At 37.9% G+C, this 16405-nt stretch overlaps 2 protein-coding genes and 1 long non-coding RNA gene across 10 annotated transcripts; 2 read left to right on the forward strand and 1 right to left on the reverse strand.

The window, feature by feature from the left end:
* Positions 1-304: 304 nt before the first annotated feature.
* On the reverse strand, positions 305-2914 carry LOC112282905 (enoyl-CoA delta isomerase 3). Of its 4 annotated transcripts, XM_090250746.1 has the most exons (5): positions 2757-2914; positions 2125-2327; positions 1312-1782; positions 621-934; positions 305-426 (listed from the first exon to the last, which is right to left on the reverse strand). In XM_090250746.1, exons 3-4 carry the CDS (start codon positions 1727-1729, stop codon positions 642-644), a joined length of 711 nt encoding a protein of 236 aa, XP_090106872.1. In that variant the 5' UTR covers positions 1730-1782; positions 2125-2327; positions 2757-2914; the 3' UTR covers positions 305-426; positions 621-641. The 4 variants fall into 4 exon arrangements, with proteins under 4 accessions (XP_090106872.1, XP_024376821.3, XP_090106871.1 ...); XM_024521053.3 differs by lacking the exon at positions 2125-2327; XM_090250745.1 differs by having other exon boundaries at positions 305-934.
* Positions 2915-7525: 4611 nt separating this feature from the next.
* LOC149989319 (uncharacterized) lies at positions 7526-10444 on the forward strand. Of its 4 annotated transcripts, none has more exons than XR_016503140.1 (5): positions 7526-7820; positions 8130-8295; positions 8699-8874; positions 9069-9569; positions 9802-10444. It is a non-coding gene; the product is annotated as an uncharacterized LOC149989319 (long non-coding RNA). The 4 variants fall into 4 exon arrangements; XR_016503139.1 differs by having other exon boundaries at positions 7587-7820; positions 8125-8295; XR_016503142.1 differs by lacking the exon at positions 8130-8295 and having other exon boundaries at positions 7589-7820; positions 9069-9135; positions 9398-9569.
* Positions 10445-11318: 874 nt separating this feature from the next.
* LOC112282907 (uncharacterized) lies at positions 11319-14056 on the forward strand. Of its 2 annotated transcripts, XM_024521073.3 has the most exons (3): positions 11319-11645; positions 11829-12579; positions 13032-14056. In XM_024521073.3, the coding sequence occupies exon 3, from the start codon at positions 13126-13128 to the stop codon at positions 13612-13614; it is 489 nt and encodes a 162-aa protein (XP_024376841.1). In that variant the 5' UTR covers positions 11319-11645; positions 11829-12579; positions 13032-13125; the 3' UTR covers positions 13615-14056. The 2 variants fall into 2 exon arrangements, with proteins under 2 accessions (XP_024376841.1, XP_090106870.1); XM_090250744.1 differs by having other exon boundaries at positions 11321-11661; positions 11829-14056.
* The last annotated feature ends 2349 nt before the right edge of the window (positions 14057-16405 follow it).

The raw sequence follows: 16405 nt of genomic DNA on the forward strand, positions 1-16405 counted from the left end.
GCAAGGTTTATCCAGGACGAATTGCTCAGGATAGAATTACTCTAACTGTAGACCAGAAGACTCCAGGAAGAACACACCAATTGTGCTGCTTTAAAATAACCAGACTAAAATTTCATTCATTGAAGCAGAGAATATATCTCCACAAAAAAAGGCTTATTGTCTCTCTGATACCAATTCCTCTCATTTTCTGCAAATTATAAACAGAACTTTAAATCACACGGGCATGGATCCATTACAAATTCCTCGAGCATCAATCACAAGGTGCATCAGACAACACGACTGCATATTCCAAGTGCGCCAGCGGTGAACGTACCCACCAAGTAGGGGAAGAAACGTCATTCGAGTGTTGTGCATTTACCCAGGTAAAAACCACTTGAAATAAGACGTAACAGAGGCTGCTGGAAATCGCCATTACGCAAGTGTCATCTAGGAATCAGATAAAATGTTCATAGAATTATATATTGAACTATCCTTCTCTTCAGATGTCTTGTGCAGAAATATCCAACTGTCGACGGGATAGTGAAAAGGCATGGCACCAAACAGGAATCTCAGCCAGAAGCTAGGTTGAGTCAACATATTTTGGAAACCTGAATTAGTCGAAGAGAGAGCGCTGCACGTACCTACAGATAAAATCAATGCTATCACAACTTGGAAGAAGCGACGATAGGTTCCAGTGTAGCGAGTATCTCTAATTCCTTTATCTCTGCCTTGAACATCTGCTTCTTGATGGTTTGGTAGACGACACGGTCAAAATTCCTGCTTGCAAGACCTTTAGCAAGCTTCAGCGCTTCTTGATATGTGGATTGTAAATCTGAGGGCGAACTATGAACCATACCAGCTTCCACTGCTGTCTGGCCAGTGTATCGAAACGCAGATAGCATTGCCTTGTGATATGTCATAACGGGAAGCTTGCATCGAATAATAGCATTCATGCCTGAGGGAATTGGATAACAAAACCACCATTAAGTATAAGCAAGCATTGATCAACTAATACCCTACTGCAACCTCTACTTGCTGAATTTGGAGATAAATATCACACTAGACAAACTTGCAGGGCACATGAATGCAAGCATAATCTCAACGACAAGAGCACATCCAACCAACATAGCCATAGCAAAAGCTCCTGATAGCAAACCCCAGATCTTTCGAGTCCGCTAAAACTAAATTCACTCTACACCTCGCGATTGGTGAGACCAACCAAAAGAGTGTGCAGAGCTGCAGATGAAGTGGAGACATAGTTCCTCCATTCAATTGAGGAGAAACAAAGGGGATGAAACTGTTGCAGCTCACATGTATAAAGTTAAAATTCACCTGGGGAGAAGGGGAGTTTGATGTCGATCTCGCTGAGGAACATGAAACCTCTGTCGGCCCGCATGAACCTGTAGTCGTGAGCAAGGGCTACCATGCATCCTCCGGCAACAGCGTGACCATTCACAGCCGCAACAGTGGGTATCGGATAGGTGAGTATTCTCTTCAACAGTGCATGAAACTGGTCAATTAGCTGCATGTTTTCCTTTGAGCCCCTGTCCTCCAAGCTCAGACTTAGTCCATTAGAATAGAACTTTCCCTCTCCCGTGGTAACAAGAGCGCAAGCCTTGGGATCGGCCTCCACTTTGTCGAGGGCAGCCATAATTTCGGGAATACTTTGGGGAGTAAAACGGTGCTCCCCGTCTCCAACAAGCGTCAGGACGTAGACATTACCAGGTAAGAATTCTAGCCTCACTGCCATTGCTAAATATCTTTTCTGCCCCCTTTCTGCTTTGTTACCAATATAAGACAAACCTGTACATTCCATGTTGCAAATGTGCAGAATTACAGGAGTGAGAACTTGTGGCAACAAAAGCAAGAATAAAAAAAAAATCTGATTTCAACCCACAAACCTGAAGAAATTGGTGTCCTCAATATCCTCTTTAATCCACACATTTATATTATCTACAGAAAGTAATAGGATAAATTCAAATACGTCGAAATCCAATCTGTAAGAATGTCGAGAATACACTAAGCGACTCGATAATCCTAATTTATAGGTTGAGAGGGCTGTGGATGACACAAACTTGCATTAAATATTCGACCAATTCTCCTCACTGCGGGCAGATTTCAACGAGATAACTGAAGGAAACTCACCAGCGATGCACGGATGCAAGAATAATTGTGTTTGTCTTACAGCGATCAGTGCAAATTTCAAATAATTCGCATAATCACGTTATTCTCCATGCCTTAAACAGAATATAAGTGTAATTCCTTGCAAACCCACTGCACGATATCTATTCTGCCTAAGCGTTCCTTCACTCCCTTACACGTGAAGTATAATAAGTTTTAAGTGCAGCCTTGAAAAATACATTCCACAAAGAGTAGCATTCAATTAGCACAAATTATTGCAAAATTCACAGCAACCACTGATTGTGCAGAGAAAAGTCATGCCTTCTAGCAAATCTCTACAATTCTATGCACAGTTATGTACAATTATCTGGGTACCGAGAAGTAGCAAAAACTCGACAAGATTTTCTGCACCCACTAGCGCAAATCCCAGGATCATGCTTTACCAAAACAAAACCCTACTCTTCGCAAAACAAGTCATCTCTCAGAGTTGTTCTATTATACACTTCTCTATGTTCAATTACCGAACCGAATAAGCACTACTACTGCCAATCCTCAGCCAAAGTCTCAAACACCCACAATTTTCCTAAATCACATCCTCATCCAGCAAAAAAAACATGTAGCCATTCAGTGGCAAATGCAATAGCGGAGGAAATCACCAGAATTTAAATCGCTGCTCCACAAGTTAGAAAATCGAAGATCAGCGACCTCAGCGGCGTAATACTGACTATGATCACAGGCGAGGAAGAGATTTCTGTGGAATTCGACCGACAATATTCCGGAGCGCACGGGGCAGTTCGGCGCCGACGTGAGCGAAAGTGGAGTTGCTCCTTCACTTTCCAGCGTCCACCGCATCCGAATAAGAAAACCCATAAATAAATAAACAAATAAACAGATAATCCCCTCGAAATTTATCTTCAAATCACGTCGATGAAACGCCGATCTGTGCTCATCACAGGTAGAGCTAGAAAAATGCATTCGTCAAATCCTTCGATTACTGATGTTGTGTTGATTTGTGTGTTTGTGTATTTTTTCGTTTTTTTTATTTCTTTTGTTTCATTCATTGTTACCATAGGTTTGTCACAAAACTGGATTTACCAAATGGTGTGGATAGATTGAAAACTGAGCACAACCTTGTTGGATTCTTATATTTTAGAGGCATGGCTGATACAAGAGGAAGAGAACATGAAAATGCAAATGATTCTTTGAAAGGTGTGAAGAATTCTACCATCTACAGGTTCCAACACATTTGAACTTGTTATTTCATTTAATGTTCAATTTAATTTGCACTCCTACAGTACTTTTGGGTGTTTTAAATTTGTCTCAATTTTTTTATCAATGTTATAGCAATTATTCAATTTTTTTTATTTTAGTGTAACTAACATTTTGATAGCTATTTCTCATATTATATCAAAATAATTCAAACATGTTTTATTTTTATTTTGATGAGTATTATTTCATTTCATTCCGAAAATAAAGTAGCCAAAATTATGATAGTAAGAATTTTTTGTTTTGGCAACAAAAAAAACAATGATTACAATATATATATATATATATATATATTCATACATACATTTTTATAAAATAAAAAATATGGTTTTCAATACTAAAACTTATTTTAAAAAAATTATACAAAAGAAGCATTGTCTAGTTCTAGATGCAAACATAATTGCACTTGCAAAATCAAATGTATTTTCACGGCAAATAAAGAAAAACAATATGTAGAGGTGTTAGAGTGAGATTGTGTTGTATATCTATTAATTGTTATTCCACTATGCTAATTAGCCACATATATAAAATATTCTTAGATGTTTTTAGTATAAATTAAATATCTTTTTAAATGAAGAAATAACTTGAAAGTAAAATGGATTGCTATTTAGAATTTATTAAGTTCTAAGCCTTGTGATAGGTACCTACAAAATTTTGTTGTATACATAACCAAGTTAACATCAATGTTCTAATAATATATCTTAAGATCAATTAATGTTTTTTCCACTACTCTATAGAATAACTTAAGTTTTTTTTTAAAAAAATCTTTATTTGTATCTTCGGATTTGTAAATCATTCTGATGATCTTTGCAAAGCCTTCTACTAAATTGTTATTACTTATGTTTTCATTTGATGTTCTATTTTTATAAGATTTCAAATGAATAAGGTTATAATGTAGAAATCGATTATGTATCCACTTGGTACACCACAAATCTTGTAGGTATAAGCATGATATATTATATATTACATATAAATCCAACATAAGCATGCTATAATTGAATAAAAATTGAAAGAGTAGAAGTATCTTGTGATTTATATAAATCTAACTAACCTTAAATCTAAGGGGGTAGAACACCACTATTCAAATTTTGACAATATTCCAAATAAGAGGAATGCAAGTGCTTCTCAACATTTTTCATCTTCATGAGTAAGTTGTATATGGCTTCATTCCACTTCTTGAAGCAAAGATTGAATACAATAAATATAATTTAAATCCTATGTAATTCATTTATATAAAGCATTAGCATTCTTTTTAATTTAATAAATGAGAGAATAATGGAGAGTCTAGTACAAATTTATAAAATAAGTAAATATTTTTTTAATATAATAATATAATTATTTTAGTTCATGTTCTTAAAATCATGTTCTATTTTTTGGATCCAAAATTTTATTTAAATAGATACTAATTTAGAATTTCTTGATTTAAACTTCTAATGAATATATATATATATATATATATATATATATATAAATTCTATTGTATCTTAGATTATAACTTTCAGAATTTATTAAATCAAGATAAATAAATATAAGATCAAACAAAAAATGTATTTAATTTTTTTTTTGCACACATGATTTTTATGAGATTTTTTTATTTCATAGATTACTTATTTTTGCTCCTTTAAATAATACTTATATCATATAGATGATTTATTATTTTTGCTCCTTTAAATAATACTTATATCATATAGATGATTTATTATTTTTGCTCCTTCAAATAATACTTATATCATATAGATGATCTAGTGGTTGAATCTTATTTTTTTCTACTCCTTCAAGTTAAATTTTTTAAAAATAAATTAAAAAATATTATCTATTAGAAAAATCTAATATTACTAATAAGAGATTTTTTGGAAGCCTTGGTCCAATATATGATTTCTATGATTACTAAAATACTATCTAAAATAAACATAAAGAATAAAAAATAAAAAATAAAAAAACTTAGTTTGAATATTTACTTTTTAAAATACCTATAAATAAGTTTTTATAAAGATTTTGCATATATTTTTAAATAATATATTTAATAGAATAACCGAGATTCAATTACTAAGGATGAACATATGATTTTATTTATATATAAATATTATGTGTTTTTTAATATTATTCTATGAGAAATATCCATTAGCTAGAGCATGGTTAATCATAAATGTCATAAACATACATCATTACTTAAATAAGAATTATTAGGTAGAAGATAAATAAATATAGATTTGATAATATCTTGTATAATAGCTTCATAGAAGCTTCATAGACATGAATTTGATTGTAGACGTGTTTGTAGTTAATTGGTAGGTTAAAATCTTGGCCAATAAGTTGGCCATGTGTTGCACATTTTGGCAACTTGTGGTAAAAGTTGGCCATGTAGTACATATATAAGAAACTTGCCTTAAAAGTTAGATACATATCTTGCAAGCTAAATACATGTCAAAGGTCCTATAAAATGTCACCATTTATCTCCAAGTTAGATTGTATATATAGAGGCAAGAGTGAAACATTCTTCACCTTTGTCATGGATTTTTTTTATCCTTAATCTTATTTCAAGAATCTCTAGTCTTCTAGTTTCCAGCAATAGCCATTCTAATTATAATATATTATTATCTTTGAGTAAATATCTACTCTTTTCAAGTAACACAAGAATGTATTGAGGATTTTATTGTTTAGGATTCATGTCTTTAATAATAAATAATTATTAAAAATTATGAAAAAATTCTATAATAAAAAATTATATATATAATTATAATGACTCGTTTAGGTTTTAATTAATTTTAAATTAAAATTAAAAAAATTAAAATTATATACTTCTTATATTTCATATAAATTTTATTTAAAAATTTATAAATATATATAGATATAAAAATTTATATTAAAATATTCTATAATTATTTCAAAGGTAATACTTTTAATTTTATTAGCCACTTAATTATGTACAAGAAAAAATAAGTTAAAGTAAATAAAATCATATAAAGGTATATTTTCTTATATTTATGATTGTAATTTAAATAATATAAAACATTATTCTACGTAACTTTTATTATTCAAAATCTATCTCTCTTTATATATATATATATATATATATATATAGAATATTATAATGTCATAAGTTTTCTACCTTTGTTGATTAGAATTTTATTTGTTTATTTATTCTAACTAAGATTATGAATCAAGATATAATTTATTAGTTTACTATTATTTTAAAAATAAATCATGTACCATAATGATGTAATTGTACAAAAGATAAAGTGATATTTATTCTAATTAGTAAGTTGTATCAAATTAAATGATGTGAAAAATATGTGTAATATCATTTCTTATTAGAAATTAAACTTTAGTTGATGTTACATTTTAACAATAGAAAATGTATCTATAACTTTAAATTTTTACATAAATAATCATGTCCAACATAAAATATTCATTTAAGTCAATGAAATTACTTGCTTGAATTATAGTTGTGAAATATATACTTGATATAAGCTAATTTTTAAAATATATATATATATATATATATATATAAGTATACACATATGCGAATTTTTAAAAGTATAGCTTTATTTATAATCTAATTTTTTATATATTTATATATTTATATATTCATAATCTTTACAAAAAACAGTCCTAGACATAAACAATCTCAGTGCTAACGGGTGGATTATTAAGTTTTTGTCAAAAAATTCTTCAAGATTAACAGATATTACAGGATTTGTCAATCCGCATTCTATATTTAATCCAATTTTTTAAATCTTGAATTCATGCACCCACACTTATTAGCTTATTTCAATGTTAGATATATTACATTGAAGTATGACATTTTTCAAATTATCTTTTGCTCACAGGAATGATTGTAGGCATTCAACAAATGAATTGGTTATTACACATCATTGGAAAGTTTGGTTTACAGTAGAAACCCCTTTCCATGGCCTTGTGGCCTATCCCATAACTCAATTTACTTAATCTTTTAATATTGGATCCATTACGAAGGCTAAATATTTTACACCTGTGGTCCGCCTTTGCAACCATAAAAAAAATCATCCACGTGGATTAGCACTACCCGGGTTAAAATGGGTCCTTATCAATAGCAACCCGAAACGTTTTTCTGCCCGTTACTTTTTCTGCATTGCCAGAATGACGTTAAAAGTATGGCAAAGACTGAAAAGTTGCGCGAGGGAGGCGCAGGCACGCAAGAACGACGTCGTGGTTGTTGCTTCATTAGCTCTTGTGCTCTTTGGCAATTAAGGCCTGTTGCTGCCGGATCCCTTTCTGATCGCTACTTCTGCATGTGCCCTCGACTTGAATTTGCTTCCATCTGGCTACGCTCCGCATAACAGTTTGGTATACATCTCCCGTTTTCATCGGCCACTTTCGGACGGTGATTTTGTCGTCTTTGTACCGAGGCTGTCTCGTGTGAGATCGGATCGGTTATGCAGATTGTAATGTGCCGGTAGCATTGGAATTTGGAGGTATGCCTTGTTCCTTTCATTTCGACCGGAGTCGACGTCTTCAGTAATTTCAATTTTGGTCGATTAGCGGTCTTGCTCCCTGGAAATTGCTGTCGGATGTGGTATCAACTCGAGTGGTTAAATTCTGAGGGGCTTGTGGAACAATCATAATGTCGCATGTGGTGAAAATCGAATTAGCAGGTGCTGGGAGTGGCATTGTAGCTGGACTGCTGACTTGTTACTTGCAAGTGGTGGATTAAATTTCGCCCCATTCATCGGATAATGATTGTGTGTGACATTGAAGGTTTGTGCGTCGAATGTTTAGTGCAGGATTTATGGACTTTCAGGCACATGCAATGCACGAGGCCGAATAGTAGATGATTCATGCCTAGATTACTATCTCGACGCTGCAATTTCTGAGGCTGTAGGCGGGCGTTTTAAGTCCTCCACTGGCTTTGTCTCTTTGCTTTGAACTCTCTGGCACTCGTCAGGAAATGTGCGTGAGAAAATCTCATTCATTTATCGTCAGTATTCAGATGCAATCATTCTTGTCTGTCGGAGTCTCTTTGGAAAGCAGATTTTGTACATGGTTAACAGGTTTGATTAGAGGTTGGGGATGGACTGAAATTGGTCAACCGGCACATTACCGAAAACTGATGCTGAACCAGATGTCACATATTTGAGCGTTCGCGGATATGGTCTCTCAGCATCCTTTCTAGGAATGAATCACCTCAGTGCAGACGATCAAATCTAAGCTGGCAAAGTTACTGTATATGTAGAATGCTTGGAAGCAGAATAGTCGATTACCAACAACAATGAATGAAAACTCAGTAATAGGCACCATGATTGGACTATGTTTCCTTGACGTGACTACTAAAAATACTCACGGTTTCTTGCAGAATTTCAATGGACAGAATAACGTGCCAAGGTTGCAAAATATTCAGATGGAATGTTGGCCTTTTGAAATTGTTTCCAACGAAGTTCCGGAAGGGAACAGTTCAAAAAAGTTGAGAAGTTACCTTGCTTTGCCACCATGGTTTAGTCTCTGGCAGTATCGAAGCTTAAATACTACAAGGTTCGTTGATAATGTCGCTTTGTTTGCTCAGGTTATTTAATGAAACTGAAGGTGTGGTTGAGTAGGGTTTGTGCATCTCAACGTGGAAGATATTCTAGAGGGTTGGGAGGGTGAAAGGAGAGAAGTGACCGCACGTAGCAGCCTTCCCCAGGATGATCTGGTGACTAACTTGTACAGTTCTTTTATCTGTGCAGGCGATCAAGAACGATTTTTTCATAGGGCTTCTGTTATCGTTAATTGGCACTGCTTGCGCATGGATATGTTCAGCCTTCTCAACTTTGCTTAAGTTTGATTTCAAGGGCTGGATCCATTTGGTTCAATTTGAGCTCATTTGTGCTGTTGTTATCATTTGGACAATCTTTTCTAAATGAACCATGATTTTGGCTCATTTTTTTCAACTTGTGTATTCGCCTGGTCAATGCGTTCCGTTGTCAACAGTAAGGTCAGAACCCCGACCTAGTCTTATGTTGTAATCTGCGCAATAGTTCGGTAGAATCCTGAACTTGTGCTTCATGGTTTGCAGAGCGCACCATCGATTCTTTCTTCTTTAATTTAAAAAATAAATAAATCAGAGCTCAAGACAGAAACCTGAACAAGGAGGTCCATAAAGTCAAATGGCGAAGATAGTTCAGTAGAAATGCTGACATCTCTCTCTAGCGCAGGTCTAGCCGAGTCAGACTTTCCTAGTGTAATTGGTAGGCTTTCTGCTTCTATTACCATCCATGTTTCTGCAGGTCATGGTCTACTGTAAGTGCTATAGGGCTCCTCGGATTAAATAAGATGACTAGCTCGCCGTGGTGGTCGTATGCTCGTTCCTGATATGCCAGAAACTTCTGTGTTACAGGCTATCGCTTTCTATACAAAATGAGACTCCAAGTTAAGAGCGCAATTTTCAGAACGGAAGCATACTAACATGGATCATGGCAGTGGCGGTATTGCAGTACTTTGAGCGAAATAGCTTAATGTATGACATTCACAAAACCAGCTTAATAATCTGGTTTGGGCGATCACGGATGGTGGACATTGCATCGGAACCTAGACTTCTTCAGGCATGCAAGCAATGAAAGTGCAGAAACACCAGGTGTTATATCTATGTAACAACAAGCAGGTGCCTTCTCCTCCAACACCACGTCGCCTAGACAGACAAGATCCTAGGTAGCAGTGCAAACAGAACTTCTGGTGGCAGAATTTTTGTAGCCCACTTTAGTTGGCGAAAATCATTCAAGATATTTTCTGATGGCCATTTGTGGCGTTCGAAACGGCGGTTGAAACAATCCTCGTCCCTACCTGAGCTTCACCATTCACTTTGTGTAACATCATTCCAGTAGCCCTACGACTTAGAATTGGCATCGACAAACTATTCATTCTAAGGTGTAGCAATACTGTTAAATCCTTTTTCATATCCTTTACAGACATTCGAAGGGGAAATGTGTGGCGAGTCCACACGCCTTGAGCCACGAAATTGTTACATGGTGTAAGTGGTTGGTTTGCTTGATATTCACTTTAAAAGCTGAGCTTGTACCCAATTGTGATTCTGGTCAATAAGTATTTAACATTATTTCAAATTTTAGTTCCTGTTTCAAAGCTTCATGTGCTTTTGAGTCGAAGTAACGTCATGATTCATGTGCTTTTTTGTATGTTCAATAATCATATTAAATGTTTTGAAAAATCCACTACAATTATATTTATGTATTTAAAATTATTGTGTATTGAGTAAAATTAGTTGCTGGAATAAGAGTTCAAACGCACTTTGTGGTATTGTTTTGGTGCTTCTCTTTTCCTTTTTCAGAAATTAAAAATTAGAAAAAACGGTTGTGAAGTGGTATCATCCAAAAACACCATGCTATCTTGATTAATTTAACAATAATCAGTATTAATGTAACAAAGAATATATGATAAATGATAACTTTCATAGTATATATTACAATGCTCTTTTATTTCTGGTATTCAAATGTAGTCATATTGTGGTGGCACTTTTTTTCTTTTATATTTCAATTATAAATAAATATCACCTTGTGAAATCAACATAGTTTATAGTTTAACTATTGTAATTCTAAATAAAAACTACCCATGCATTCACCTTGATTCAATTTTTTTTGTAACTCACAAACATAGCGAAGATGAATCAAATATATATCTTTTGAAATCACGTGTCTGGATACTGGCGATTTATTCAAAAAAAGCGTCTAAAGTAAGATTCCTAATCATGTACATTGCAAGAGTTCAATCATTGTTGATCACAGATTCTTTCATATATTTCTTGCCTTACCACCACTTATTCCCTGTTACTGATTTAAAGCCAAATGCGCAAAAGTGCCGACTGAAGAGCAGCAGCAGTTCATAATGTTCTGGTTCCAAAGCGAAACCCTAGAAAAAGTTCAAGCACCGCTTGATTAGGTGCCGCAGGTGACGGTGGCCCCTGAAGTTTGAATCAGTTGTTTGCGTAGTATCTGCGTGGAGTGCTTGGCTGACGCTGTAAAAAGGTCCTGCAAGCGCTTCACCAAACACATTGATCATGTGCATTGACTCCTAAGCCCAGTTTCAGTCCACAACGCTGTTGATCACACCACGAGGATTGCGATGAATGTACTCGCCGCCTTCGATTCGAGGGAGTGGAGGGACCAGCGTCCTTGCGGGCTGCTCCTCAGCTTCTCCCGTGGCCAGCCGTCCTGACAGCTATTAGTACTTTGGAAGCATGCAACGTAGAGGCGAGCCTCAAAAGGGGAAACTGGTCAGCAAGTCGTCTACCGAAGTCTCTGCTTCAGTGCATGGTGCTGCGACGATAACGTAACTTTTACATTGAGCTCCTTGATTCACTATTTCGTCTGCACCAGTGGTTGTGGTATGGAATAGAATAGCTTGAGATGCTGTGTGCATAGGTATTCTGTTTCTTGCTTGAGTACGAAATGAATCGTGGCTGATATTCGTGTGCCCGGTCTTCTTTGGACATAAAGAGGGTGTTTGACGCAACCTATTATTCGAAATTTCGACGACGCGGTAAATTGGATTGGAATTTTTCGAGCAAGCAGTACCTGGAGAACTGGTGATTGACTGCAGAAGCTAGTCGTTGACATCGTTCCAGGATTTCATGACAGCCGCTCAAGATGGAAAACGATTCCACTGTTGACGAGCACAGCGCTCATGCCGCAACTTCGCTAATGCCAAATTACCAACGACTCAAATCAGCATATTCCTTCGACCTGTGAAATTTTAGCATGTGACACCTTTCACACCGTTGTTGTGGCCTACCTTTAGTACAGGTACAGTACTTGAAGCAAAAGATTTTCTTAACATGCGAAGACTGACAGAGACTACGTCGTCGCGCTAATTACAGACGGGAGATGCGGATCAAGAATAGACGAACAGTTTTAAAGGAGATGAATGGAAGGACCAAATTGAGAAGCGGCGAGAGCTGTAGATGACCTATTCCTGGATATTGGTCTGCGATTATGCAGGTGGAATCTGAGAGGTGGCTGTTTGAAAGTGATATCTATAACATTTTTTCGGATGCCTCGATCGAAGTGTCTGCCATAGCTACCCTAGTTGAAGGATGTTCTTGTAGAGGCCTTGGAGGGAGCAGTATGTTCAATGTGTCGATACAAATTCTGCGGAGGTACGGTAGTCGTGGCGGAATTGGAAGCTCTCTCGCGAGACGTGCTTTTCATTCTTGTCCGTCGGACCACCGGTTAGTGGAGCATCGTTCAGGTGCTGCTGTCCATTCTTTCTTGTCCATATCCGGACTGGCAATCAATCATCGATGCGATATGCAGTCATTGTGCTCTGGAACAGCCCGTCGGTGCGTGATTTGATACGCCCCATCGTGCTGACTCTGAGGTTTCTTGAATTGAAGCAGCACTTACGTAGAGCGTTTGTCAACTGAAGACTTAGGTACTTCGAAGGTTGCCATGAGTTGTTAGATCGGATCAATTTCAATCTCTCATTAGTCTGCTTCTCTGATCTACCCTTTCTCTGTCACGAACAGTTTGAACAGTTTGAACAGTATTCTCTTCAAGAGCTTTGAGCGTTGGTGAGTGCCGTAGATAAGATAGTTCGTCTCAATTTTGCATCTAACAGTCTTTGCCGAGAATCCGAGGCAATAAGGTACAGTTGTGTGAGTTTCTGTAAGTGCTCATCTTTTTCGCACACTATCTCCCCAGGAATTCTTTGCCCTTGAGTTGCTGAAGAGCTGCTACAGAGCTTTGCTTAATTCTTTCCAACAAACAACCATAAAGGCTTCTACTCCGAGCAACGATGGGAATGGGAGGGTGTGAAGTTCAGTTAAACTCTAGCAAATCCTCAGCTCGAAGGCCTTCAAGCGTACAGATTGTGAAAAGCGGGGGATGTATTAAACCACGCATCATTCACACATATTCTCCCAAAGTTTACAAGATCAAACCCGAGGAATTCTTGGATTTGGTTCAGAAGTTGACTGGGCGGCCTACCACTGAGGAATCTACATCGAAAACTTATCAGTTTTTTGGAAATGCCTCCAACTCCGAGAGTTCCCGCTCGCAGGAGAATGACTCTAGTTCGGTTCAGTCTGCGGATTATGACCGGGATGAAATTGTGAAATCCAGTGTAGAGGCGCTTGGTTCACCAGTCAGCAAGCAACTGCTCGCCTCTCTTGCTGCACCGAGGTTGGTCACTTTAAATTTCTTGCCTATGTTGTCCTCAACACCAAGCACTTTCAACCAATCTAGGAGGGATCAAGGGTTCTCTTTCTCGTCAACTGCATATTGATAAGGTAACTGCAATCGTCGTAATATGATGCAGTACGCCATTATATTGGCGTAGTAGCTTTAAACTCTAGTTTCTCTAATTACAATTAAGCTTTTAGTTAACTGAATTAGGTTTGAACGTGATGTGCTAAGTGACGGAACACGAACATTAACTCTATGCGCACTCTCAGGTCGACCGGTGAATAGTGTACGGAATTGTGTTCCTACTCTGTCACTGGTCATCAGCATATGTACAGCCCCCTAATGGAGGAGAAATGTCGAGAGTTTGAAGTTGCTCAAGCGAACGAGGATAGAAAATTTAGCGGGAATTTGAGTTGTGTCCTTGTGCGTATGTACTACCGGGAAATCATGTGTACAATATTAGAACAGTGTTCAATTTCGGACGCAGGGGTCATCCTCTGTCGTCTCTCACAATACATTACTACGAATCCGAGTTCCTCTAAGTTGCACTTTTTTTTTTTTTTTTTTTTTTTTTTTTTATCTGTCAATTCCACTCAGTCCAAAATTCGGCATGATTGCTGGAAACTCTGTTTCCACTCCTCTCTACTTGATGCTTGTCATTAACTTTTATCTAAAATGTCCTTCGATGTCTCACTTAGTCGAACTAGATGTGACTGGTATCTTTCTGGCCCACATTACCTTTTAACTGACGCATCTGAGAACCTTAGTATCAAACCCATGTTACAGTCTTCTCTGGCTTTGTCTTCAATGAACCGTTCACCGAATTCGCTATCATTAGTAGTTTCATGACACGGAGAGAATTGATGTAGTAGCTCCTGATGGATACATCTGATGCGCGAATGATTGAACAATGAATGGTCGAATGGAGCCGAGTCAAGCCTCATACACGTCGCTGGGTGAAAAAGTCTCCGATAGTTTGAGAGTTTCGGTGACGAAGAAGCGATTCGCAGGTTCTCTCACTTACCCATGCAGAAATCTCTTCCGCAATTCGTAGGTACGAGGATCTTAGCAACGCTCAGCTCTGAATCGGCTCATGGTAGGTAATCTAGGCAATCCCTGTCAATTTCTCTGGTCAATGTTGCGTGTTTCAATACAACACTTCTTCCCAATGAGGAACTTCTGCCGGAGTGCTCAGAGATTTGACCATGTACTCTCCTTACCCTCTGTGACCTTTCGAAACACTACCGTACTCGGAGAAAGAGGTCAGCATAGTTTTGCTGGAAGTACAAAGTACGCAGTGTACTGGTAGTGCCAAGAGAGTGTTTAGAAAGGTTGGTAACGTCATTGACATAGTCTTCCAGAATCCCATAAATTGTCAGACATATACATGAATATTGCTTAATCGACCTTACGTGAAGCCACTAAGGTCTTGCTAAGTCAACAGCCCAACGAGTAGGACAAATAAGTACCCACTTGGGTCACTGCATGACGATGGATAGTGGCATGCCCTGGGCTTCTCGCGTTCGTCGCCCCCGCCTTTATTGAACGACATTCACCTAGAGGTACCTTTTAAGGTGCGGCGATCTGCACCGAAATGGCACATGTGAGCGGAAAAATGCTGCAAGTTGGAGTGTCGTCGATCATGCTCAAATAATCGTGTTTGTGCGAAAAATCCTCGGAGAATCCAGGGCATCAAGATTTAGTAGCGAGGCAAGGGTGAAACACACACTCTAAGTTCAGCATCGTAATTTCACGTCTGGGCCGTGCGTGAGGGCGGATCGGGCGAACCTGTGAGCAAGGTGGAAGACGAACGTCCCCAGAGACGTCCGCCCACAACAGGACACTTCACCTGGTGCGAGGGAATGAGGAGTCCTGCCGTGGCCTCGGTTCACTAACAAAAGGTGAGAAGTAACAAATGTGCGAGGTGGGGCCGAGGATGGTGCGCGCGGGGAGTTGATCCTTTTTCCAATTCATGATTCATGAATCATCACAATACAGACAAATTCCGGCTGCCCTTCCCGCACAGGACCGTTGCGATGGTCAGCCAAATGAGCACCTGTCTTCCGCCCTCAATTGGTCAAACTCCCTGCAGCCATCCTTCGACTTCAACCTTATCTTCAATGGATCTCGAGGATGAGCAAAGTCAACGATTCAAGATGCGGGATGCGGCTGACACCTTGTTAATGATAATAACCCAGCTTCTCCTTTCTACTTGGAGGCTAGTCTCTAAATCGGGAATGTCGACTGCAGTTCAAACAGTAATATCGTCTCCCGTAAATACTTCCATCACTAGGGTGTTTTTCTTTTCCACCTCTTCGGTGGCACGCAAGTGATCTGACACCATCGATCTGGAGGAAATAAAAGAGCGCTCCAACTAACTAGCGCTAAAACATCTGCAAAAATCCTGCTGTGCCTCGGAATGATGCTAGAGCATGGTGTTAAAGAGCACGCGGAGCAATTGGCAGGAGCATGACATTTCCTTTGCTCACATCTGTCCCTGTTCGCTTTTAGGCTGATCCAAATATAGTGATGGAATGCAAAAGGTAGTGTGACACGATTGGGGATAATGAAGAGCAGATTGCGGTGACGTTTCACTTCGACTGAGCGCCGTTTCCATTGCCGATGCTGATTGACTTTTTGCGTGGTTGCAAGCATTTCCAGACATTCGGTGCAATTGTGGGTCTAGATCTGACCGACTGCACTGTAGAGCTGCTCATGTGCCACTCCGTCCTTCGTAGGAAGAATCCTTCCCCCACTCATGGCTATGGCTGCTTCTCAAGACCTTCCACTTCCAGGTCATGTTTGTAAGGAATAATGGACTCCAGCACCCTTCGGCCAACTTGATGGATGGCGTGAACGTCTTAGTTAGCTTTGATATCGGGAGATTTTAT

This window comes from Physcomitrium patens, chromosome 5, assembly GCF_059467195.1.
Source record: "Physcomitrium patens ecotype Gransden chromosome 5, ASM5946719v1, whole genome shotgun sequence".
Classification (NCBI taxonomy): Eukaryota; Viridiplantae; Streptophyta; class Bryopsida; order Funariales; family Funariaceae; genus Physcomitrium; species Physcomitrium patens.